Here is a 27,450-nt window from a genome sequence, read left to right as displayed (position 1 = left end):
ATATTAGTAGTTGTAGTAGTCATGGTTTATAATTCTATTGTTTGTCTGCCTCTCTGATCGTTGAATGTATTTGTTGTCTGTATGTTGATAGCTCTTGTTTACATGGTCATCTTCATAACCTCCACTGTGATAGTAAAATTGGTCAGTAGCTGCAGGACTGTAGTGAGAATCTTGATGATCATTATCATATCGTCGATGTGAATGATGTTTCTTGGAATGATCATAGTAATATGCACTGTCGTAATGGCTATTATGGTCATAGTAGTTTTCACGATTGTTGTGTCTGCTATGGTACTGAATGGGACGATTGTATTGTTCATCATGATGTTGTATGTAAGCCTGGGTATACTGATACTGATCATGGTTTTGGTTTCTGGAATTATTATTCCAATCTGATCTTGGTTGATAAGACTTGTGTTTGTCATATTTGTGATACTGTTGTTGATCATGACTACCAGAATTTCTCGTTTTCTGGTATTGAGGGTGAGTATTTCTCTGGACATGAGCAGCTGTTAAATGTCATCATCTCATATTCATAATCTATTGTGCCAGTTGAATTTATTAAATTGAATTGATAATGTATTATTTGTATTGAGTTTGTTTTGTCATTTATCATTTCCAGACTTGCTCAGACAAGGTCCAATCCTGGATTACTTGAGACGAATGTGAAAAGTAATGGTTTCAATAGGACCAATAATTCGTCCAGTGGAAACTCATCTGGAAACGCATCAAATGAAGAACTATTATGTCTATAAGCGAGTACCGTATTTGTCTTCAATTAGGCGCCACTTTGTTACACTTTCATGTCATGGTGGCGCTTATTTGTGGTTAAATTTGAGCAACTTTGTTTCAAATGGCGCTTATTTCAAGCACTTCAAGTTCTAGTACCGGTAATTGTGTTCCAAGCCATTGTTTTTGCTCCATTCTGGTGATAGATTATTGACAATATTTTACATTACAGTCTGACGCTTAGTCACTGTAGCCTTTATTTTAAATACTGAGTAAATGACCCGTTTTCAGACAGTTTAGAAAGTTATACAAAAAATATCATTCTTTAGAAAACATTCACAGTTTGCCGTACAATCAACAGAAAAATAAAACAAACACAAATTCAACGCTTAGTAGTCAATGATCACGGTAGCAAAATCCGGTCATGCTGCATTCCACGGTTACGATTATTACTCAGTAGTAGTTATAATAACGTACAAAAAATAAAATGCAAGTAAAATTCAACTTAATTTCATCGTAAGCGAATGATTCTGGTCGCATGTAAATGCTCGGCGCGATTCGATGTCTGCCATGCTTCCTGTCTAGGACTTGACCTGGAACGCGTTTTTTGACCTGATAGGTCAAGTCGTTAATTAACCAATCAAAATGCTGGATGATGCCAACGTGATCAAATTACCATAGCTCATTTAAATAATGTATGAACGCAATGCGGAAGTGATTTGCCGATGTTTGCAATATTTTGGCTTTGATTTTGGTGGGAAAAACGGCATGATTTTTTTTTCAAATCAAGAAATTAGTTATTTTTGGAAAGTAAACTGAGCATTTAAAGAATAATTTAACACTGTTTACTGAGACAACAGCGCATTTGAAACAGAACATTTTCGCGTTGTTTTAATTTCGTTTTTGTGGACTTACTGCGAAATTAAAAACCACGCTGATATTTTTAGTCCCCGTTCGGACGCAGTCCAAAAACGGGGACTTATGTTTTGCCCTGTGTGCGTCCGTCCGTCCGTCCGTCCGTCCGTCCGTGCGTCCGTGATCACCTGTATCTCGAACATGCATGGACCGATTAAGTTCAAACTTCACTCATACATCACACATTATATGGGACATATGCACATGCATTTTTTTCATGATCCGATTAACGATAGCCGAATAGTGGCCATTTTAAGGCCGAAAATGCATCAAAATCGCACATTTTCACCATTCCGGACCCGGATCTCAGTTATGCATGGACGGATTTTGTTCAAATTTGGTACATACATTAAGCATAATAGGACCTTGATGCACGTCATTTTTTTTTTTGGATCGGGTTCGAAATGGCCGACTGGCGGCCATTTTGTTTTAAAGAATTCAGTTCTGGATCCGTATCTGAGACATGCTTGGATTGATCGAGTTTAAACTTCACACACACAAGGTACATCATGTCACAAATATGTATGTGCATTTGTTTCATGATCTCATTAACGATAGCCAAATGGCGGCCACTTTAAGGCCGAAAATGCATTGAAATCGCACATTTTCACCATTCCGGACCCGGATCTCAGTTATGCATGGACGGATTTCATTCAAATTTGGTACATACATTAAACATAATAGGACCTTGATGCACGTCATTTTTTTTTTCGGATCAAGTTCGAAATAGCCGACTGGCGGCCATTTTGTTTTAAAGAATTCAGTTCTGGATCCGTATCCGAGACATGTCTGGATTGATCAAGTTCAAACTTCACACACACAAGGTACATCATGTCACAAATATGTATGTGCATTTGTTTCATGATCTCATTAACGATAGCCAAATGGGCGCCGCTTTAAGGCCGAAAATGCATTGAAATTGCACATTTTCACCATTCCGGACCCGTATCTCAGTTATGCATGGATGGATTTTGTTCAAATTTGGTACATACATTAAACATAATAGGACCTTGATGCACGTCTTTTTTTTTCGGATCAAGTTCGAAATGGCCGACTGGCGGCCATTTTGTTAAAGAATTCAGTTCTGGATCCATATCCAAGACATGTCTGGATTGATCAAGTTCAAACTTCACACACACATGGTACATCATGTCACAAATAGATATGTGCATTTGTTTCATGATCTGCTTAACAATAGCGGAATGATGGCCATTTTAAGGCCGAAAATGCATCAAAATCACGTATTTTCACAATTCCAGAACCGGATCTCAGTCATGCATGGATGGATTTCGTTCAGATTTAGCACAATGTGTTGTACATATGCAGGTGCATTTCGGTCATGATCTGCTTTGAATGTATATGTCACTCAAATATGAACGGAACGGGGACGTGTCATTGACAATGACTTGTCTACAGTAGACTAAAAAGACATGTTTCAAGAGATTATAGACCGATTTCTTAAAAATTGTTAGAAACAAAACCAATTTTTTTTTACATAAAAGCCATTCGTACAGTAACAGCGAGGGACTTCCGCGATCGCGTCCATCGCTACGAACCGGTAACCGGTAGTCGTTCCGCCGGCGCCCAATTCACGATCATTACGTGCCAAAATTTCAACTTTGTCTGGCGCTTAATTGAGGTGTAAAATACAAAGTTTTTGTGGCACTGGCGCCTAATTGAAGGTGGCGCTTAACTGAAGACAAATACGGTACTATTCTTTCTATTTTTATTCAAAAACCTCAAACACTTTATAACTCAGTTACTTTTAGATTTCCATCATGGCTTATGGAAACTCCATTCAGTTGAATATTTATTACGATATAGTCCAAACTATAGTATAATATCATTTTGCTATTGATGAAGCAAGATGTTATGAAATTGAATATAAATATCATCGATTCATTAAAAACAAATTTCATGCTCATTCAGTTTGAAAAGTTTAATTTATACTGTTTCTTATAAACATAAGAACACAGAAGCAGGACTAGAAACAATGTTACACAATACTAGTAGTTCATCAAAGGGATTATTTTTATAGGACATATTGTGTGTTCCAGTATTGAGTTATTAACTGCAATAAATATGTTTTATCAGTTTATATTCTTATTATATAAGGTTGTATTTAAAGGGGTCAATTTTTAAATCCATGTAATGAAATAAAGTTAACATTGTCATACTGAATAAATACACATGGTGAAAAAGATATTGATGATACAGATATGTAAACTGCACCTAGACAGCCGAAAAATGAATGAATCAACCAACCCAATTATTGCATTCTGTTCACAATATATGTCGTGTATTGCTATACGTTTACTTATTGGGCACAACTCAGATAGTTTTGGTTCAGTATTACATGGATTAAAATATACCAAAAATAGCTGATTCCCCTTTCATTTCCAAACAGTAGAGTTATTGTGTGACATTGATAGTTATAGTAGACACATACACAGAACAGTCAATAATCTCTACATACAGATATTATATACAACATTTTTGATTTTGATACTGAATTTGAAAAATATTAAGATGTATTTATTGAGATAAGACAATTGTCAATTCTCGACTCTCATACCACCTGCTATTTTCTCTGTAGCTTTGACAAAACTCTTTATTATTAAAATAACTAAGACATGTGTATCAACGACTATTTTGACAAGAAACTAATTAGCGATTGAAAGCTGCAATGAGGTAGTTTATATACCTTTACTTTATTGTATCAGATTGTTTATTCAATAGCTACTATTCTACTATTACCTAAAGTATTTTTTAAAAAAAATTGAAGTAGTTCATATTGGTTAGTGTATTCAGATTGTGATTTCCCTACACAAAAAATCTTTTAGTTTAAGTTTACGACAGCATTTTTTTCCCCCAAATGTGGTTGATAAGAATTACATGACCATTTTAAAATTCATATTTGTGAATTAAATCTTCCATCTGTTAAAATGTTATTTACAACATCCTGTTATTGAATACATCTTTGATTCCGACGAACATGTTATGTATTGATGGCAACCTTTGCTATACTGTACATTTAATAATTGCTACAAGTGTCATAAACCTCAACTGACCATGAGTTAAAAATGTTTGTCCATTTATGATAAATAATTGAGCCATGCAGTCACAGAATTCCATATACCACACTTTTCAGTCATTCAACTCTGTAGCTAAAACAGTAAAAACATGTTAAGTTTATCAAAAATAATATTATTAATATTCTCTCTTATCTCTCAGTAGTACTGTTAAACGGCTTACAGTATTTTATTCATATCAGTATTATTTCCTCATTAGTGAGATGCTCAGTTATTCATTCTTTGTAACCATGGAGATGACAGGTTTTCTTCATCCTTTGTAACTAGAATAGTAACAGTACTGTAGATTCTACTCTATACAGCTGGTGAGGTGTTGACAGGATTTTTTTTATTTTCATCTCCTTTTTTTTTCTTGTGAAAATTACTAAAATATACACTGGTATTGCATTGCAAACTCCTGATTCTAAACTTACAGGGAGTGGAACTAGTAGGATGCTTGCATGGCTGCTTATTTTATTAGATTATCTTATTATTGAAATTTCAACTGAGGTGAGGTGTGAATCTGTTTTCAAATTGTTTGTGCTTGACCAACACTAATTTCTGTCAAATCTAAAATAAACTTTTTTTTTCTTTTGTAAATTTTGATGTTTTGTAAGTCATGTAATATTTTTTAATTTGATTGGGGGCAAAAAATATTAGTAGTCAAATTAATGCTTGGGAGAGTTTTCAACTATGCAAATTAGACTGATCTTTTTGGAGACTGTTTGATGTTTGTAGATAATTTGATGCTCAAATATTTAGTATTTGAACAGTACGTTTCTTGACCCAAGTATATCGCCCTCTGTGGCAAATCTTATTTAACATATATGATGTGATTCAAATTAATTTCTCTAATCAGGATCTAGACAATTTTACCGGTATAATTAAGAATGATTTTTAAATAATTTTAAACTATAAATATGCTTCAACAGTAATGTTATTGTGATTACGTGGATGAAGTCATGGCAACATATACCATTATCAAAGAGACAGTGTCATTTATGTTTAAATATTGCCAGCAAGTATGATTATCAGTCACTTCATTCAACATAGATATAGTGTGCCTATATCCCTGTACCTTCATGCATGTAATTGCATATAATTTTAAATGCAGCATATACCAATGATTCCTGGTAATACAATATTTATAAGTGGGAATTAAACTTTTACAAGGTTCACAAAACAAATTGTATAAGTATTCAATACTATACTGTGAAAAATGCGATGCGAAACAATGCAATGTTTACCAATCTTTACATATTTTGACTTTAGCCGTTGTTTCTGCACTATTTTGATTACGCTTTCACCTCCCTCAGTTCATTTTTTTTTTACAATTGTTCATGGACAAGGAACACTGCTTGACATTACATAGTCTGTTTTCTTGCTGTTGTCACATTTGGCTAATTAAATGGAAATTGCTGTCAATTTAAGCTAACATTGAGCAGAAAATGCATTTAGAAAATAGTGACTGTTGAGGGGTGAACCATTCTGTTATCTGGGGGTGGCAATGTTAGAATTTATGTGCAAATGTTGCACCGTGTATCTGCATCCTACTTTATCCGGAAATGCTACTTCAATATATATAGTATATATTGATTAATTATGCAATTTTTCAAAGATTGCAGACGTGTTTGAAAGGGAAGTTCAAAGCAAGAAAGTCTGTTTGATATTTGTTCTGTAAAATGCACCTTCTTTTTCTGTAAAAAAATGGATTGTGAGGAGGGAAAATAGTAAGCATCCGTGAGGTTACCCTATTTCTGCCATTCTCTATTATCTGTACATGCAGATACAAAGCATGAAAATGCTCCACCAAAGTTTCCTTTGTTCATTTTTGCGATACTGAAACTTGTTAAAATGTTAGGGTTAGTCATGTTAGTTCTAGTAGGTTAGGTTCTGTAATGTACCCTATTGTTATTTAGTTTTATTCTTCACCAGTCACTTCATGGCATTTCATTACATCCTATTTACATATAATTACCATGTTTTCACCCAAACCTTTCATTTAATATGTGCATATTTAGTTTATTACAAAATGTTGTTGAATTTTCAAAGAATTGTTAATTTTCTTTTTTCGCAAAGCTGTACCGCATTTTATGAATGAACTGTGCTGAAAAGAATGCCCAGTGGTCTGATTCCTTTCGGCATAGCATGTATGTATGTGGCAAATGACAACACACTGGCCTCGAATGCATCTTTCTAATTCGTGGAATTGTGTTAATTCAACAGTTGGTCATGCATGCAACATAAAATGTGGACCACAGCTTTGTGGAAAGGATAGTACTATTATGTTTACATACTTTGCTTGATGTTCTGTAATTGACTGTCAATTATTAAGTGTTTTTTGAATTGCTAAAACAGTATTGGTTATTTTTGAATATTCTCTATCAGCATGTCTGAGCTGAAAGTAAGCGCGCCCTCAATAGTCAAGTTGTGGATGTTCTTTTGTTGACAGATGAAATATACTTCACATTTCCAAAAGATTCCTTTGATTCTGCAAGAGTAATTATAATCTTAGTTACCCCTTTCCAATATTTTGGTCATAAATTGTTTGTGCCAATATTTCTCATCTGTTTAAACAGTAAAAATTATCATGAAAATTGAAATTGTTTATATTTGTGGAATTATTTATCTACTAAATGTGATATTTATTATAAAACAAAAATGGTTTGCTAACACAAGTTATGTTGCTGGTTTATTATAGTTATGTATTTTTATTATATACTGTTCGGTACCTGGTTTGCCCCCCGCCACAAGTTATGTATAAAATGTCGAGATAAAAACAATTTAGCAATTTATTGTGGAGTCATGTTTGTATGATTTAAAAGAGCTGTGGTTGTCTTGCCACATCCTGTTCGATATGGGACTCGCGTAACATTGTTTACGTGATTCAAACACAGGCCCAGCGACATTTCTTGACATTGAATGTCACTCTTGTCTCTCCTGACTTTTTTTTTTGTATGTGCAAGTTGTAAGTGCGAGTGCTGACACAGTGCATTTTTGCCACAGAAGTCATATTCATGTTTGAGACTACATGACAAGGCTGTGTGGCCATCTCTCTATCAAATGCCAATCTAATGCACTATCCTGGTTCCCCCAAAGTTGCATTCATTAGTGAATGAATCTCGGTCAGTGGTGGAATTGGCCTTCCCATTGAGTCTGTGGCACACTCACAGAGGGTAGGGATCAACCATTTTTGGTGTTCAGCCTGAGGTAAGAGTTGAACTTGGATCTATCGATCATGAGTCTGATGCAACAACCACTATGCTACCAGTACCACCACTGAACTTCAAGTGTTATAATGGAGAGTGTAGTACACATGTGCATGAGATTTCTCATGTTCAAACTGAAATTGTTTACATAATCCTTCTATTCTAAATATAATTTCCTTCACCAGCCAATGACTGATGTGGTGTTCCAGATAGCTCAATAGACAGTGCGTCTGTCACATCTGTTGTGTGAGCTGCGAGGTCAAATCCAGTTTGTGGTTGGTTATTCAGAGTAAAACTTGGTCACTTCATAAAAGTCCTAGGACAATTTGTGAGAACAGAGATTTGACTTAAGAAATTATTTAGCACATATTAAAAGTTGCAATTGAGTATTCTGATTGAATGAGAAGCACAAGGTGAATTTTAAGACCAGAGTTGAATATACTCGGCTGTTTTCATCAGAAATAACTCGTATTTATGACAAGAATTTTAGTAACTTTGAATTCTTTAGTGAAAATGTCAATAGTTAGTTCTTTACTGAAGACAATGAGGTGATCATAAAGTGAAAAAAAACTGAATTTGTAGACTGTGACATGCATCACGTGACCAAAATGCAATTATATTGCACTGAATAGAAAGATTGTGGAAAGTCTAGCGCTAGTCTAGCTGCCAGCTTTGAATACTTATCATTCTGTTATGTGATTACATAACTGTACAATTTGATTTTTTAACCTTATTTAAGTGAATGAATTCGGGCCTAGAACCAGCTGCCTCACAGGACAGAGCGCCCTCAACGACAGCAGCATTTTTGGTATTAAAATGTAATTCAGTTTTTTTTTGCCTGTGTGTTTAGGCACTTACTAAAAGGTGCTAACCTGGGGAGGTATATACCATATCCTCAATGAAGTAATAAAAAAGTAGACTGGTGGCTTTGTCAGGGAGCATCCTCTGATACCACTCCCTACCCCTTGCCTTAATAGGTGATAACGAATGGATTTGAGTCCAATGTAGGAGAGAACATACTCAGGTGCTCAGATCACCGTTGATGGCGCTTCACCCTTAGAAGTTGATTTTCATCTCGGCTTGGCTTAATGCAAAAAAAAATCAAAGTGATTCAGATATTTTAGTATAAAAACAAATGCCTCATCGCAGAAAAAAAGTGCTGCATTTAGACGTGAAAAGATTCATAAAACATGCAAGATAACAGAAAATCTTAGCTGGCTTTTGTCCAAGTATTTTGTACATGTGTCTGTCAAAAATTAATGATTCACTGAGACAAATATGAACTGCCTCATTGTGTGACTACTGTATTATATGAAAAGTAAAAAAAAAAACTATGAATAGCTATCATGTTGCAAGCTCTGCTTTGTATGCAAATCAACTTAAATAGTTGGTGTCCAGTGGAGAGAGAAGTCAACAGTACTGTTGCCTCCTGAGAATCTTCAAACACTGCAATCTTTGTTTTTGAAGTGTGTTTTTAAACTAGTATTACAAAAACTCTATCATTCTGTTCTAATAGCTGAAACATATTCCTGTGAGTTTTCATTTGTCGAATGAACTGTTTGTCAAATACAGAATACATATATTTTAGTACAATTTTCTTTTCAAGATGCAATGTTTTTGATTTGATAACTTTGAACTAAACAGATTTTCTATTAGCTTCAGATCTTGATCAAAGTTTGGCACCCAGTTCATAGGAGTGTTTATATTGATTTTCTGACATCTTGTTTTCTGTAAAGATTTTATTGGTAGGTTTGCAAATGTGTATCAGACTGTGCAAAAAATCTCTTCATGAGTTGGTTTTGAAACCCAGTATAGTATTCCCATGGGATTTGGAGGATACATTACCAAGGATATTATTACAAGATAAAGGATTTGCTTCATTGAACACATACAACAATGCATATTTCCACTGAGATCAGTGACCTTTGATGTGTATCACCAGTGATCAGTCAAGTAGAAACAGTCAAAATATTTTATCAGATTTTCTCAATTTTTGCATGATATTTTCATACAGGACATCTGTTGTTCAAACTCAGGGAAGACTTTATACTGATGAATAAGGTGACCAAGTTTAATGAAGTTTGGAATAGAATTAGTAAAATTATTATGCACACAATAACAATTATTAACAACGACGACGCCAACAACAAAATTTTTCCCTTAATTTACCTTGTCCTTCCATCTTTGATGGTATGGGCAAGGTAAAAACTGATTTGTATAGATAAATACAACATAACAAAATGGTTAATATCAAGACATACAAGACCTATTTCCATTACACTTTTGAAGTTTTCTTAGTTTCTCTGTGTAATACTTGAATGCCATGCTCAACTCCTAATACCGGTAGTAGTAAAGTTAAAGTGCAGTGGTATTCGTGCTGCGTCCTGTTCGATATGGGACTCATAGCAACGTACACAACGCGTGTAAAATACATTGTTTATTTACATGAAATTCGAACACGCACTGCGCGACGACCACCGCTTTTTAAGGTAATGGTCTATGACACTGCTTGATGTGGACTTGATATCCAGCCCATTGATACCCCTGTGGTTGTCTGAGTGTATTGTTATGAAAGAGTGTGTACAGTGAGTAAATACTAATAACACAAGTAAAGGGAAGATATACAAGCAGCCTCCCGGCTGAGATAGCTCCACTGTTAGCAATGCACATTTCAATTAAAGAACAGAAGATATCATTAAAAAATGAACAATATGTATAGTATCAAAACAATCAGACTTGCGGGTTTCAATAAGATGTGGAAAATATCACTTTCTACCAAAAATATTCATCAAAATTAGAGAATTAAAGATATCATTACAAAATGAACAAATCTGAGAGAGGTCCACATGTAGTACCTGTATATGTAATATCAAAGCAATTGGACTTGCGGTTTTCAACAAGAAGTCGAAAATATCACTTTTTACCAAAAATTACAATAATATTCACCAAAATTAGAGAATTAAAGATATCATTACAAAATGAACAAATCTGAGAGAGGTCCACATGTAGTACCTATATATGTAATATCAAAGCAATTGGACTTGCGGTTTATAACAAGAAGTTGAAAATATCACTTTTCACCAAAATTAGAAAATTGAAGATATTATCATGAAATGAACAAATCTGAGAGAGGTTCACATGTAGTACCTATATATGTAATATCAAAGCAATTGGACTTGCGGTTTTCAACAAGAAGTCGAAAATATCACTTTTTACCAAAAATTACAAAAATATTCACCAAAATTAGAGAATTAAAGATATCATTACAAAATGAACAAATCTGAGAGAGGTCCACATGTAGTACCTATATATGTAATATCAAAGCAATTGGACTTGCGGTTTTTAACAAGAAGTTGAAAATATCACTTTTCACCAAAATTAGAAAATTGAAGATATTATCATGAAATGAGCAAATCTGAGAGAGGTTCACATGTAGTACCTATATATGTAATATCAAAGCAATTGGACTTGCGGTTTTCAACAAGAAGTCGAAAATATCACTTTTTACCAAAAATGACAAAAATATTCACCAAAATTAGAGAATTGAAGATATCATCATGAAATGAACAAATCTGAGAGAGGTCTACCCAAGGTACATATACACCAAGTATCAAAGCATTCAGGCTTGTAGTTTTCAAGAAGAAGTCGAACAGGTAAAACATTGACACGGACGATGACGTACAATCACTCATATGATAAGCTCCGCTCGACAAAGTCGACAGCGAAGCTAATAAAGAGATCTATATACATTTAGATCATAAATTGAATGAATCTACATAGGTCACATGATATTGAGTGGAATAATTTTAATAATCATTATTACCCATTCAATAAAACAATGTTATGATTAATACATCAAATAAATAATTTAAACTCAATTTTTTTAAATAGCAGTCAGTATTTCATTGATTGCATTTTTTTAGTTGTCATAACTGTAGATTGATAGATGAACGTAAAAAATATAAAAATATTAAATTTAACAATGTATACACTGATAAAGATAATCTGATTGAGTCGTCATTTTTCAGTTTTGTTAATGCAAAGAAATTGTTATCACTTTCATATAAGACAATTTACATAAATCACAAACAAAACTTGGAACATTTATTTAAAAAGAATAAAAATGTGTTAGTTTTATTAAAAATAAGACCACAAAATATTTTGCCATGAGTAGAGGGCAGTAACCTAGAACTCTCTGGATATTGATGATTTTATAAAAAGTTAAACTTAATTGTGGTAAAAGTAATTATATTATGGATGGAGCTAGTTATCTTTGTTCAAAACATTGATGGCAAGAATATGTACATTTATCTTCTGTCTGCACCATGTGAGGGCATTCTTGTTCTGGGAGAATTTCTACCACTTTGATACAACTGTTCCATACTCGGTGACGCTGTAATAATAATTTAAAAAAATAAAAACATGATTACATCATACCATACAGACAATACGCATCTGTGTGAACACACAATTTTAGGCAATATTACAATTTGTTTTCAATTATTTTAAGTCAAAACATGGTATTATTCATTTAGTATGTGCAGTGTTTATTCAAAATTAAACAACATAATTTAGATACTATAAACTTTCCATACAAGAAACAAATGAAAAATTAAAAAAAAGATTGGACAAATTAAACAATAGATGTTTAAAGCATCACAGTTGTCATGTTGAGTGGGTCCCATGCAACATATACAATGTGTGTATATTACATTGTTTGTTTACACCAAATTCACTAGGATATGAAATCAACATTCAGTATTAGGAGTTGTTAGCACTGCGTTATTTTAGACACACAACTACCACATACTTAATAAGATTATAGTTAATAGTAATATCAATGACAACAACATGTCAGTTAGTTTTATAATACTTCATACATCAACAGTGATTTTTTTGGGACTTCCACTGGCTTGAATAAAATATTTTGTAATTCATACTAGCTTAGTCAGGGTGTACACAAATATTTTTGTTTGAACTTTATCTACACAGTATAGTGTATTCAAGAATGGTAATGTTGATCCGCTATAGATAGATTCAATATTTATGATACAAAGTTGTTGCATTCTTATATGTAGATTGAAGAAAAAGGATCATGTCTCATCTGACTAAGTCACCTACAGAGTCACATACAATTTTATTTTATTTTTTAAAGACTATCCTTCCCAGCAGTCAACAAGCTGACTCAACTTGATTTGGGGGGATTCCATTTTGACTCAGTCCTGTTACAGGGCACACTATTATAAATTTGTTTATACATAAATTCACTATACTGGTCATATAAGATTAGAATGAGTGTTAAACCTTGGTTATTTACATGTTATACCAACCAAATACTCACTCAACACTATATTACAACAAATACATGTATGAGTATTATTAGAACAACTAGTGTTTTACATGTATTAATAGAACAACTAGTGTTTTACATGTATTACATGTATTAATAGAACAACTAGTGTTTTACATGTATTACACGTATTAATAGAACAGCTAGTGTTTTACATGTATTAATAGAACAACTAGTGTTTTACATGTATTAATAGAACAACTAGTGTTTTACATGTATTACATGTATTAATAGAACAACTAGTGTTTTACATGTATTACACCCATTAATAAAACAACTAGTGTTTTACATGTATTACACATTTAATAACGACAATAATGATGTTACCTCTGTTTTTATTTGCTGATGATGACAATACTGAATCCAAGGAAACATAAGCTTTAAAATAGATATACAATGTATAAACACAGGGAAATAGTACAAGACCTTGTATTATATCAGATTTGTTCTGTTACAAGTGCATGTGTTTATTCTGGGAAGGTTTCTGTGACTCTTACAATTTGAGCACAATATTTTTGCCTGTCACAATTGTGGCGCAACATTTCTATGCATTATTCTATAATTTTATTTAATAATTTTTTAATAATTACAACAAAATTTGTATCGGTCACAATTTTTATCTTGATCACAATTTTGGAGAAAAAAAATATAAAATTATACAGTAATTATACAACTTTCCTTGACTTGTCTGTTATAAATTAATTATTATTTTACCTGGAATCATAGATGGTCTTGATGAACCTCCTTTCCCTTTACCAGGGGACAATGGACCGGTATCAGCTTGAAAGAAACAAAGAAATACTATATAAAAGTCTGCAGGATCCAAATGTAGAACCACAATATTGCATTATGGGTAAGCATTATCAATGGGGCTAAAATAATAGGACATACAGGGGAAGTACACTCGGCTAAAACTTGGATACCAACCTTGAAAATAGAGCTTTGGGGGAGGGGTTAACTCTTAGGATGTATTGCTAAATGTAAAACAACTACTTTTCATAAAATAGTGTCAAGAAATTATACCCTGATAGAATAACAGGGTGTGCAGCAAGATGAATTACTATCATTTTTTTATTGTCTTTTGTCCTGTTTTTTTTTTAAATGTACTCATTTCTAATGTTTTCATACGTTTCAGCTTTTTAGTTTTTCCTTTTTTGTATTTCTTATATTCGCAAATAAAAAAAATTATTAAAAAAAAAATAAGGATGAATGACATAACTGGAGTAAACCGGTTGCAGTTTTTTCATTCCTGTTAATGAGAAGCCTTAAAAAAGACGTGTTTTTCATATTTTTACAAATATTTTTCTCATGGAGTATGTTAATCATCTGAAAGCGACAGTTCACTATTATCAAGCAGCTACTATTGCTGACTATTTGTGTCTGAGCTTGACTTTTTCATTGATGGATTGTATCAGCAGCAAGTCGTATATATGATATCATTACCAAAGACCCCAAAGCAAGGCCTGCAATGCAAATTAACCGACAATGACTGCTGTATGATAAAAGTGATATTATACCTCTAAACATGTTAATCAAAATATTTTTTTTTCTTTCAAGGTTGCTTACCCACTTTCAGTTGAGTGACCCCCCCCCCCCAGGAGAGAAATCATACCAGATAGAGGAACAACATTATGAATATATTATGAATGGCATGCAATCATTATCTTATGCTTTTAATATTCATGCAAGTTAAATTCAGACAAACAAATCTAACAGTGACAATGGGTCTTCATAAAAACTACAAGCACCACAAAATGTTGTTATAATATTTCAATAACTTAAAGCGTGGTAGTCGTCGCGCATGTTCGACATTTGTGTTGATAAACATTGTTTTTCCCACAATCCGGTGCGCTTTTCAAATGGAAATCACAAGTATGAGGTTTGAACTGGGCGCGACTTGCACTAATTACCGCTGGTGACTCCTTTTTTTACCTTCCAATCACATGAATATTTACCTAATTAAAGCTTGGAAACGTCTCAATTCATACTTGTTGATCTGCGCAACAGTCAAGGTCGCCATCTTTGTTTATACGAGACCCATATATCTCGCACATGCGCAGCGCGACGACTACCGCGCTTTAAATTTTAAACACACATCCATTTACTCAATAACTGTGCTGCGTGAGAAAAAATCAAAGCTAGTCTACCAAGCAATCAAATATACAACCATAATACTAGTCTATTTGTTTGTTTGGTGGGTTACATATTGAATGCGAGATGGTCATTGCTGCTTGCAGCTATACTTACAATATAAAATAAAATACACACATTGATATATAGTGACATTTAGGCCAGACTTTTATTAACCTTTGTTTTGCGAACCCGCAGAATGAACAGGAGCCGAAAATGAAATAAAAATAAAATGTTATTTCAGCGTAATTTCTCGCGCCCGCCGACTTGTAAGCGCAAAAAATTGCTAAAAAATATTATTTTTATCTCTCATTTTTTCACCGCATAACAAATCCAAGTTGTATTTTCGTGGGAGTATCATGATCAAAGTACCGAAGTCTCGCGCAGATGAGAAACCAGGTTATTCATGGAATAAAATTGTATTTCATTTTTTCTCTCCGATCAATGATCTCACTTACAATTCTTTGAGAATCACACAAATTTAATGGAAAAAAAAATTAATTTTATTTTTTTTTTCGCCCTCCTCAAAAAAATTGCCTTATAAAAACTCAAGAAACAAGGAATAAAAAAAGTCTGGCCTTATCAATTCACACCAATACAATACAATACAATAGAGATAGGAATACACCAACACGAGGCAATGCCATGTGAATGTTAGATGAGGGGAGGAAATTATTAGAAATATTAAAATAAGCATAAATATGATTACATATATATGGTAAATAAAATGAGGTGTAGTGTCAACATTAAAAATGAATTAAGTGACTAAATATTTACAAAATATTACGCAGTAAAAGAAAAGAAAAGTATTATATTGTGAAAATCATTTTAGTGTTAAAGTATCAATGCTTTCATTTACTGGTTTGATCGTTAATTCTATCTACCGATAATACTTTTAGTTCCTGTTTGAACATTACTAGTGTATAATTTTGCATAATTAAAGAATTGTGTAACTTGTCTTTGTCGCTTACAGTGCACAGGCATCCATTTAGAATGTGAAAAGTCAAATTTAAATTATTTACTTTTAGGCACTTCAGAATGCACTAAACATAATCACACAAAACACAAGTATCGGAACCTTAATGGCCAAATCATCATAAAAATCCTTACAAAATACTTGATAATGATATTGAAAATAAAATAAACAAAGAGTACTTTAAGTAGTAAATGTTATTTCAAAATCAGACATTTCTTTTAAAGTGACGTCGTTTTGTATTAACTCAGACAAAACTTAATGAAGATAAAATCAAACTCTTTATTTAGGCTTCAAAAAAAAGCTCCCATAAGTAAAGAAGACGAACCAATTATGTCTACATTTTTTTTGTATCTACCAATCTGGAATTTAAAAAAAAAGTCGTACATATTCCGTATTTAATATTGTGGTTCCCTATCAGTAAACTTAATGACAAAGAAAATCAGTTAGATGTTTTCTACAAGGGATTTCTGTGCAAAAACAAATATTAGAATAGCACACAAAAATACATAAATCAGTTCATACTTTGTATCTTTGGAGATTGTCTTGGTGATGGCGGTGGTGTGCTGTCACTGATACTAGCACTTAACCCTCTATCCCTTTGGTGGTTGTTATGACGCTGATGAAATGCACGTCGTCTATCAGGTGTATTACTGACTAGTCCACTCTCTCCAGACATGCCACCACTACCTATAGTGGGTACAAGTGTACCATTTAATATTTCTACAAATTCAGCATTTTGAGTGAGTTCAAGCCAAATTCAAGTTGTGAACTACTAAGCATCGATAATCATTTCCAGATATTACAGTAACCAAATATTTTCACTTTCCAAATGAATTCAAACTTCTGTTACTCAAAAGGTTGACCTATTGGAGTGACCTATGACCCCATAACAGTGGGTTCTCTTGAACTATGACCCCATAATAGTGATATAGTTTGAATCACTGTGACTAAAACAAGGATTACTTCAAGATTACTGAACACACATTCTAAACTACTAAAATCATGAAATGTTGACACGTCATATCTATATTAGAAATTATTGATATAATGTATAGTGAGTATATATTATGAATATTATGTTGTAGCACCTTAAATCACCAGTTACCATGGCAACTAAGTATCACATTACCACTACATTGCATGCAAAGTATCACTAAAAATTGGGCTTAAATCTGAGTTGGTATTTGTAGATAGTATTTATATTGTGGGTGCATTTATTTTTTCACTGAAAATTTCAAATTGGTTGACACATATGTAATACATTTTCACTGATTTGTCATAAATTATTACAGACCATAAAAATAATATTTATACAGGATTGACCTTACTTATTTACTCAGTGCAATAGAAAATAAATAATTTAAAAGTACTAAATAATTAAATAATAAATTTTAAACTGCTCTTTCTTCGTTAAGAAAATGTGTGTATAAAAGCAGTGTTGTTTAGCACATTCAAAGTCCATGTAAATAAACATTTATCCACCCACACATCAAGACATACAATGGGCTCCTGTTTATGCTCTTGGAAGCCAAAAATAATACCTTCTTTGAGACTTTTCATTGTATCAACTAACTTTTTGTCAATTCTGAGACCATATACTGCAGAATACTATTTTATATCAAATGAATGAATAAATCTGATATACCAATATACCAATAGTTTATGACAAATGAGCAAAAATAAAATACATGTGTCTATTTTAATTTAATATTAGGTTATGACAATAATATACCTCCACTCAGGCAATATAAGATACTAGTACATCTTAACAATAACCATACGTTGTGTATACTTTGCAGTATTCTTTAAAGCGAGAGGGTTGTCACCTGCCCATGCACGAGTCCTAAGCGACAATAACAACACATGCTAAAAACGCAAAGGATCATGGATAGGCGCTTGTTTGTAAACAATGACACGCTATGGCATCTGACGCATGCACAGGTGACTCCCTTGCTTTAAATCTCATAATATTATGATTATTCAAAGACTTAGCAATGTAAATGCATCTTTTCAAAAGCAAAATTAAATATCCACCAGCACAGACTAATTTTAGGTGATACAAGCATTACAATAGCAGGCCACTACAAAGCTACTAGTGTGTTATTATTACAGCTGATTAAAATCACTATAGTAGTAGTTGGCATACTTGATTTACATAGCCAGGAAGGGGATGGTGATGGAGGTGGTTTCCTCAACTCAAATGTAGGGCTGGTTGATCCACTGCTATGTTCTACTGGAACAATACCTGCTGTAGGGAGGATATCTTAACAATTATATACATGCAATAACACATAACACATGCATACCATCTTTACATGCACTCCACGTATACATCAATGGATTGGTGTAGAATAGAGCAGCATAGTCTGGCTGTAAAGTCATTTTAAAAATGTACATACTACTGGTAGTGTATTGCAATAATTAGGATTATTATACATCTGTCACCACAACGCCATAAGTTACAGAGTGTCGTAATTTTGCCGTAAATTTTCATTCTACCATATAAGGAAATGCAAATTCCAAATATGAAATGATTATGAGCTTAAGCGTCCTCTAATAATAAAAACAAACATGGCTGCTATCAGGGTTTGACCAAACTCCACACAAAGAAGTTCGTTGATTCTGTTTTAAACATTTTGGATTTGGGCATTCCCATGATGTATCCTTGGAAGGAAAAAATGTATAATAATAAGGTTATTACAAGAATACCTCAAAGTATGCACTTAGACAGTTTGCCGCGGATCGACCTCTGCTGTGTGCCGGTCGATACTAGCTGTACTGTCTTCGTGCATACTTTGAGGTAATCTCGTAATAACTTCATATTACACCACTTCATGAGTTAGGATTAGGGTTGAGGGAGGTAAAGGTGGTACATGACATAAGAGTTACTTGGTTTTCGTATGATTTAGGATTTGAAATATAATCAAATTTCAAAATATTAAAAATGGTGACAGGCATCGGAATTAAAGTCCCTCTATTTTACACAAATGCCTAAATTGATTCAGAAATATCTTAACAGTGATTGTGAATCAAAGCATAAGTATGGAATTATTGTAAATTTTTGAAGAGGAGATATACATTGAGAGATAATTCATTGGATGTCCTTTACTGCAACTTTTAATGGAAACAATGAGTGAACATTGTATTTGGATGATAGTACTAAACCTGACATTCACATACATGTGTTATTTGTTTGTGTCCATGCAATGTACAGCATGAACATTCTGAAACTTCATATGAATGTACATGAGGTGAGGTATGTAAAAGATGAAATGCTAGCATTGTTAATACCTAACATGGCTGGTCGTTTCTTGATAGGACCACGAGCTACTTGTCTAGCTCTGCTACCAAATCCCAAGGACTGCATGGATTCTGTGATATAGCGTTGTGCTGGTGACACACATAACATCACTAATAACTTAGAATCACCACCTAATAAAATAAGAAAACAAATGGAATCACAGGATTGAAGCAAAACCAAAACAATTATGAAGACTTGCTTGAAATATTTGATGATTTGAAGTGTTTTGAAAAATCATTTAGGCGGGGAGCAAAATAGCATCAGTGAATAGATGATTTTCCATTCATTACAAGACTTACTATAATGAATGATTTTCAACTTGAATTTTATTTTTTATACTGTGAAATACTTTATTTTAGCTGGAACTAATTTTCGCTGAGAAGACTTTTTGGGTGTTTTGTATAGAATTTATTTTCAGTGATTCTTGATGATTTAAATGTAAAATATAGGAAAAATGTATGTTCGCTTGATTTTATTTTCACTGAATTATTCCTTCAGCGAAAATAGCGAATATAAATTCCAAGCGAAAATAAAGTATTTTACAGTAGTTTTTACAATACCTATCATTCAGAGGGCAATATTATGTTAAAATACCCTTACTTCATCAAAATTGACCACTATAAAATGTGTAATGCACATTATTGAGCTTGGAAATATTAAACAAAATTTTGCGTTTGTTGTTTCCCATGTGACGTTTTGATGCCACTATGACCTTTGTTTGTCCTGTTTTTATGTGTAAGAAAAGTCGGTCTATTCAAGCCTTATGAGTGGACACAATGGTTATGCATATAAATACTTGTATATCACCATGTTCACAGATATGGATCCCCAAACCATCTCACATGGCTCAATATGAGCAGCTCCAGGATCATCACAACTACACAGCTACAACTAAACACCCCTACAACCCTGACCCTCAGCCACAATGCATTCATTACTCCTAATCAGAAGAAGTGTCTGTCATTTTAGAAGAATACAAAATTTTATTTGACAGTCAAAATTTCTATAAAACTTTCTAATTTTGATTGCAAATTACAAAATAGCCATAAATAATCAATAAAAAATAGACTACTTTCATGGCCACACACTAACAACTGCTATTTTACATTTTGATAAAGTTTTTAGACAAGCACTTTATTTATTTTCTGGCTATAACTTTGACATACATGGAGTAGTAACTGCCCTCTAACTGAGAGTTTAAAGTCCTTGTAGACTACATTGTACTTTGTGAGCAGACCTTTGGTAAGGTGGTTAGACAGTCTGGCAGGTGTGATTAAGTATGACCATGTAATGAAACAAATCATAATGTTTATAATAATATTATAAATCTCTTGAGTGTTTGGTTTTCTACATAAATTAATTTCTTACCAATAGAGTCCTGGAGTAGATGAGTTAATCTACTATTTCTATATGGTACATGTGATCTATGTTCAGCTAATGCACCTAGGACATCAGCCAAAGCACACAGACTTTTATTGATAAATTGTGTCTCACGTAATGCAGCACCAGTCACACCAGACATACCTGAATTAGCAAATATTAAAACAATCAACTTAAATATTATTACAGCGTTTGGAAAAAAAAATACGCAGTATAAAAGTAACAAGACATGAATGTTTCTGTGTTAGTAAAAGTACTTAAAAAAAGATACTAAATAATATGAAACAAAGAATATCTTCATCTGTGTAATAGCTTTAAATTGATCCACAATGAAACAAACATATTTTTGAAATTCTGAGTATTTTAATATTTGTTTTACATTTATGAAATATCAAAATACAATTAGAAAGTATGTTTCATTCACCACTGTGTAGAAATCAACATGATGAGAACACATTGAATGCATTAACAAAATAATAGTAACATAATAACTACTAAATTATTGTTATTTACCATTAAAAAAACTTATAATTATTAAATTGCCATAATGACATCATGATTAGAAGCTAATAGTTCCAAACATGACACATAGATTCTGTGGCAAAATGCACTATATGCCAAAACCAATAAAGTCAGAAGAGACATTCAATGTCTGAAACTATCGCTTGTCACAAAAAAATATTTGAAATATTGAATTGCACATCCCATTTGTTTTAATGGATTTGGGGAAAAGGTGATTAACAGTGAAAATTTTGAAAACAGGATGCTATGATTTGTTTTTCGACATTGATTGATATCTGCTGATTAATTAATTAGAACATACTGCTAATAAACAGACAGAATGACAACGGATAAGTTATCAGTTCCTTATTTAGGCTGTGCTTGAACAGGAAATAGAAAGTATAGAACAAACAGCAACTGAAAACGGAATTTAATAATAAATATCTTACCAACACACTCAGATCCAGCTAAATCTACTAGCTGCAGTTTAGTTTTCACCACAGGCATATTATTAGCCATATACTCTATATTTCTGGATGGTGATGGCGATCTAGAACGCATAGCTTTCATACTTCCACTACAGGATCCTAATGGATTTGGTAAAAGACGTCTGTTCTCTCTAGTTCCTTGGCTTGGAGCTTGAGGTACTAGGATGGAAAAACAATAAATAAACTCAGGGTTATTTTCAGAAAATCCATTGCATCTTAGAAATTAGGTATTTATTTTTTTTATTCGTTGTGCTGTAAACAGCAATAAAAAAAAAAAATTCAAAGTTTTTGGTGAGCAAATTCTTTGAAAATAAATAATGTATTTTACATATGCTGTACATGACCGAGGAACCCACATCATAACTGTGGCAATTCAATATATCACTAACTCCCATTATTTTCTTCAAGCATTCAAGCAAAATTTATAGATAGGAAGTAATAATCTCATTATAAAAATACCAGTGTAAATATGTCAATTTCCATGACATTTTGGACTCTTGTATCTTGATCCAATTTTTGTTTTGATGGCATGAACCCATAATGTTGAAGGTATGATGAATATAACAGATACCAGTACTATGAAATATGACTTGAGTTGAGAACTCACCAGCAAACACATCAGTAGGTGACCCAGTTCTTGATGTTGATGGTGTTGTTGGTGTTTCCATAATAGGAGATGTGACTGTTAAAGTAACTACAAGATGAGATCTACTGGAGTGTTCATGTATCAATGTAGCATCAGTACATCTATGTATCATACCATATTGTACTAAAGCTACCACTTCATCTGCACTATGAACTGACCTGTAAAACACAACAAAAAACATTTCATAAATACAATAAAGTAATTGAAGCAGCAGTAAATACATAATATTTGACTATGGGTGACATTACATCCTGGGAGGAGGGGGTACTTGCAAAAAAATACTGACAGGGGTGTGTAGTTGGTTGTTTAAAACCCCTACCCCTTATCAGACAGAAATAAACTCAACTTGCCTACCCCTTTTCAGACAAACTGTGGATATTTGACACCCCTTTCCAGACAGTAAGCAAAAATGGTATCAAGGGAAAAGCAGGTGGGCTTTACAGAAAGAAAAAATCAGCTTCATTCTCCTGATTGTTGGGTCCCTCAAGCTCCTCAAGACAGTCTTTGCAAAATATGGACCCTTTTTCAGACAGAAATAATGAAAAAAGGATACCCCTTTTCAGACAGACAGGGTAAAATAACATACCCCTTTTCAGACAGAAGTGGTGAATTTGGGACCCTTTTTGGCGGCACATATACATATCAATGTGAGTACCATTACATATATTCACAGCTGTTCATTCCATCTTGTAGAGGTAGCAAATAACTAACACAATCTTAAATAATGTGTTTTCTCGAGAACTGCAAATCATTCACTTGCACAAAATGACTGGTGAATAACTGTTATGACTTTGAAAGAGCACCCCCAAGAGATCACAAAGAATAATCTTTTGTTTTTACTAACTTTTGAGTCAATGATGGGACATCTCTGGAGCCTTCATTTGTTGTTATCACATCATGTTTAACAGATCCAGGTCTCAATAAATCATAAATATCATTGTTATATACTTCACAGACAGATACTTCTACTGTATGAGATCCAGCTGGCTTCTCTTGAATTAATCTGAAATACAGTATTCAAAACAAATTATGTTTTAAATTTCATGAGATAACAAGTCATTGAAATGACACAGTCCCTATTGGTATTTGTCGGGGATCTCTTATGAGCTAAACGTCAGTCATCCCAAAGTTCTTTCTCATGGTATGATGACAGATATAAGACATTCATGTCTTTATTATTTATTGTGACTGACACTTGTATGACAGACATGATACAAACTAAAGCAAGTTTATTATGTGTGTTTTGTGTACTACTTGTGTTGTATAGCACTGGAACTGTGCTTTTTAAAATGTTTTAAATCTGAACTGTACAAAACAATGACTGCATCAAAAACCTGATATGCTCAATGGACATACTAATTTTGAAAGAAATATGCCCATACATGAGTGCGATTCAGTTTTTGAATGGCAGGAATGCTTAATTTGGATGAATTTTAGCATTAATATGGCCATCATTCAGCCATCTTAAATTAGATCATAAAACAAATACATGTGCAATGTATGATGTGATGTATTTGTAATGTTTGACTGTAATCATTCCCAGCAGGTGGAGATGTATGCAGCATGGAGGTCAAAACATACATACATGCGTCTGAACAGGGAACCTTGTCATATAAATAAATGTTATAATGACAAAAAAGTCTATTGCAATTGAGATATTTTATCCATCTAATCATGGAGGGTCTATGATATAATACAGAGATGAGAATGACACTTACTTGAATAGTTCCCTTGCTGCCCTAGGTACTGTACCATCTCTTTCACATGGTTCTTTAGGCACATAACTTGCCATATTACCTGTGATATAATGTGGACCCAACATAGTATGTGTTTTTCCACTGCCAGTTTGTCCATATGCCATGATACATACATTATAACTAGAACAATTAGAAAACATGATTAACATTTATATCAAAACATATTTCAAAAATAAGTTGATGACTTGCATAACTTATGCTAAATAACCCCAAAAGTGACTGGTGAACAAAAGGACACAGGTTAGCCAACCCATGAAGTAATTGATGAACCAAAAGGCATAGGTAAGCCAACCCACAAGATGACTGGTGAACCACAGGACACAGGTTAGCCAACCCACAAAGTGACTGGTGAACCACAGGGCACAGGTTAGCCACCCCACAAAGTGACTAGTGAACCACAGGGCATAGGTTAGCCAACCCACAAAGTGACTGGTGAACCACAGGTGATAGGTTAGCCAACCCACAAGATGACTGGTGAACCACAGGACACAGGTTAGCCAACCCACAAAGTGACTGGTGAACCACAGGGCACAGGTTAGCCAACCCACAAAGTGACTGGTGAACCACAGGGCACAGGTTAGCCAACCCACAAAGTGACTGGTGAACCACAGGGCATAGGTTAGCCAACTCACAAAGTGATTGGTGAACCACAGGGCATAGGTTATCCAACCCACAAAGTGACTAGTGAACCACAGGACATAGGTTAGCCAACCCACAAAGTGACTGGTGAACCACATGGCATAGGTTAGCCAACCCACAAAGTGACTGGTGAACCACAGGACATAGGTTAGCCAACCCACAAGATGACTGGTGAACCACAGGACACAGGTTAGCCAACCCACAAAGTGACAGGTGAACCACATGGCATAGGTTAGCCAACCCACAAAGTGACTGGTGAACCACAGGGCATAGGTTAGCCAACCCACAAAGTGACTAGTGAACCACAGGGCATAGGTTAGCCAACCCACAAAGTGACTGGTGAACCACAGGGCATAGGTTAGCCAACCCACAAAGTGACTGGTGAACCACAGGGCATAGGTTAGCCAACCCACAAAGTGACTGGTGAACCACAGGGCATAGGTTAGCCAACCCACAAAGTGACTGGTGAACCACAGGGCATAGGTTAGCCAACCCACAAAGTGACTGGTGAACCACAGGGCATAGGTTAGCCAACCCACAAAGTGACTGGTGAACCACAGGGCATAGGTTAGCCAACCCACAAAGTGACTGGTGAACCACAGGGCATAGGTTAGCCAACCCACAAAGTGACTGGTGAACCACAGGGCACAGGTTAGCCAACCCACAAAGTGACTGGTGAACCACAGGGCATAGGTTAGCCAACCCACAAAGTGACTGGTGAACCACAGGACATAGTTTAGCCAACCCACAAAGTGACTGGTGAACCACAGGACATAGGTTAGCCAACCCACAAAGTGACTGGTGAACCACAGGACATAGGTTAGCCAACCCACAAGGTGACTGGTGAACCACAGGGCATAGTTTAGCCAACCCACAAAGTGACTGGTGAACCACAGGGCATAGGTTAGCCAACCCACAAAGTGACAGGTGAACCACATGGCATAGGTTAGCCAACCCACAAAGTGACTGGTGAACCACATGGCATAGGTTAGCCAACCCACAAAGTGACTGGTGAACCACAGGGCATAGTTTAGCCAACCCACAAAGTGACTGGTGAACCACAGAGCATAGGTTAGCCAACCCACAAAGTGACTGGTGAACCACAGGGCATAGGTTAGCCAACCCACAAAGTGACTGGTGAACCACAGGGCATAGGTTAGCCAACCCACAAAGTGACTGGTGAACCACAGGGCATAGGTTAGCAACCCACAAAGTGACAGGTGAACCACAGGGCATAGGTTAGCCAACCCACAAAGTGACTGGTGAACCACAGGGCATAGGTTAGCCACCCCACAAAGTGACTGGTTAACCACATGGCATAGGTTAGCCAACCCACAAAGTGACTGGTGAACCACAGGGCATAGGTTAGCCAACCCACAAAGTGACTGGTTAACCACAGGGCATAGGTTAGCCAACCCACAAAGTGACTGGTGAACCACAGGGCATAGGTTAGCCAACCCACAAAGTGACTGGTGAACCACAGGGCATAGTTTAGCCAGCCCACAAAGTGACTGGTGAACCACAGGGCATAGTTTAGCCAGCCCACAAAGTGACAGGTGAACCACATGGCATAGGTTAGCCAACCCACAAAGTTACTGGTGAACCACATGGCATAGGTTAGCCAACCCACAAAGTGACTGGTGAACCGCGGGGCATAGGTTAGCCAACCCACAAAGTGACTGGCGAACCACAGGGCATAGGTTAGCAAACCCACAAAGTGACTGGTGAACCAAAGGACATAGGTTAGCCAACCCACAAAGTGACTGGTGAACCACAGGGCATAGGTTAGCCAACCCACAAAGTGACTGGTGAACCACAGGGCATAGGTTAGCCAACCCACAAAGTGACTGGTGAACCACAGGGCATAGGTTAGCCACCCCACAAAGTGACTGGTGAACCACAGGGCATAGGTTAGCCAACCCACAAAGTGACTGGTGAACCACAGGGCATAGGTTAGCCAACCCACAAAGTGACTGGTGAACCACAGGGCATAGGTTAGCCAACCCACAAAGTGACTGGTGAACCACAGGGCATAGGTTAGCCAACCCACAAAGTGACTGGTGAACCACATGGCATAGGTTAGCCAACCCACAAAGTGACTGGTGAACCACAGGGCATAGGTTAGCCAACCCACAAAGTGACTGGTGAACCACAGGGCACAGGTTAGCCAACTCACAAAGTGACTGGTGAACCACAGGGCATAGTTTAGCCAACCCACAAAGTGACTGGTGAACCACAGGGCATAGGTTAGCCAACCCACAAAGTGACTGGTGAACCACAGGGCACAGGTTAGCCAACTCACAAAGTGACTGGTGAACCACAGGGCACAGGTTAGCCAACCCACAAAGTGACTGGTGA

At 35.0% G+C, this 27,450-nt stretch overlaps 2 protein-coding genes across 4 annotated transcripts in view; one reads left to right on the top strand and one right to left on the bottom strand.

The window, feature by feature from the left end:
- The window catches only part of LOC100378306 (low density lipoprotein receptor adapter protein 1-like), a 69,481-nt gene that overhangs the window by 23,880 nt on the left and 18,151 nt on the right, over positions 1-27,450 (top strand). The window contains exon 9 of one of the 2 annotated variants that reach the window (XM_002732137.4): positions 623-2,296. The exons of the other annotated variant lie outside the window; for it this stretch is intronic. Within the exon in view, the coding sequence (XP_002732183.1) occupies positions 623-755 (133 nt within the window). The 3' untranslated portion in view covers positions 756-2,296. Of the gene's footprint in view, positions 1-622; positions 2,297-27,450 lie in introns of those variants that run through there. 2 annotated transcript variants of the gene reach the window in all.
- Positions 11,716-27,450, bottom strand: part of LOC100378155 (kinesin-like protein KIF25) — a 93,853-nt gene continuing 78,118 nt past the window's right edge. Inside the window, exons 10-19 of one of the 2 annotated variants that reach the window (XM_085505639.1) lie at positions 24,415-24,573; positions 23,541-23,699; positions 22,658-22,854; positions 22,012-22,209; positions 21,050-21,205; positions 19,672-19,812; positions 18,527-18,628; positions 16,903-17,067; positions 13,989-14,054; positions 11,716-12,317 (exon numbers count right to left, since the gene is read on the bottom strand). In XM_085505639.1, coding sequence (XP_085361765.1) covers positions 12,232-12,317; positions 13,989-14,054; positions 16,903-17,067; positions 18,527-18,628; positions 19,672-19,812; positions 21,050-21,205; positions 22,012-22,209; positions 22,658-22,854; positions 23,541-23,699; positions 24,415-24,573 — 1,429 coding nt within the window. In that variant the 3' untranslated portion in view covers positions 11,716-12,231. The remainder of the gene's footprint in view (positions 12,318-13,988; positions 14,055-16,902; positions 17,068-18,526; positions 18,629-19,671; positions 19,813-21,049; positions 21,206-22,011; positions 22,210-22,657; positions 22,855-23,540; positions 23,700-24,414; positions 24,574-27,450) is intronic. The other variant, XM_085505640.1, reaches the window with a different exon arrangement.

Source organism: Saccoglossus kowalevskii, chromosome 11 (assembly GCF_978046115.1).
Source record: "Saccoglossus kowalevskii chromosome 11, keSacKowa6.1, whole genome shotgun sequence".
In the NCBI taxonomy this organism is placed as follows: Eukaryota; Metazoa; Hemichordata; class Enteropneusta; family Harrimaniidae; genus Saccoglossus; species Saccoglossus kowalevskii.
This window is presented reverse-complemented; position numbering and strand designations above follow the sequence as displayed.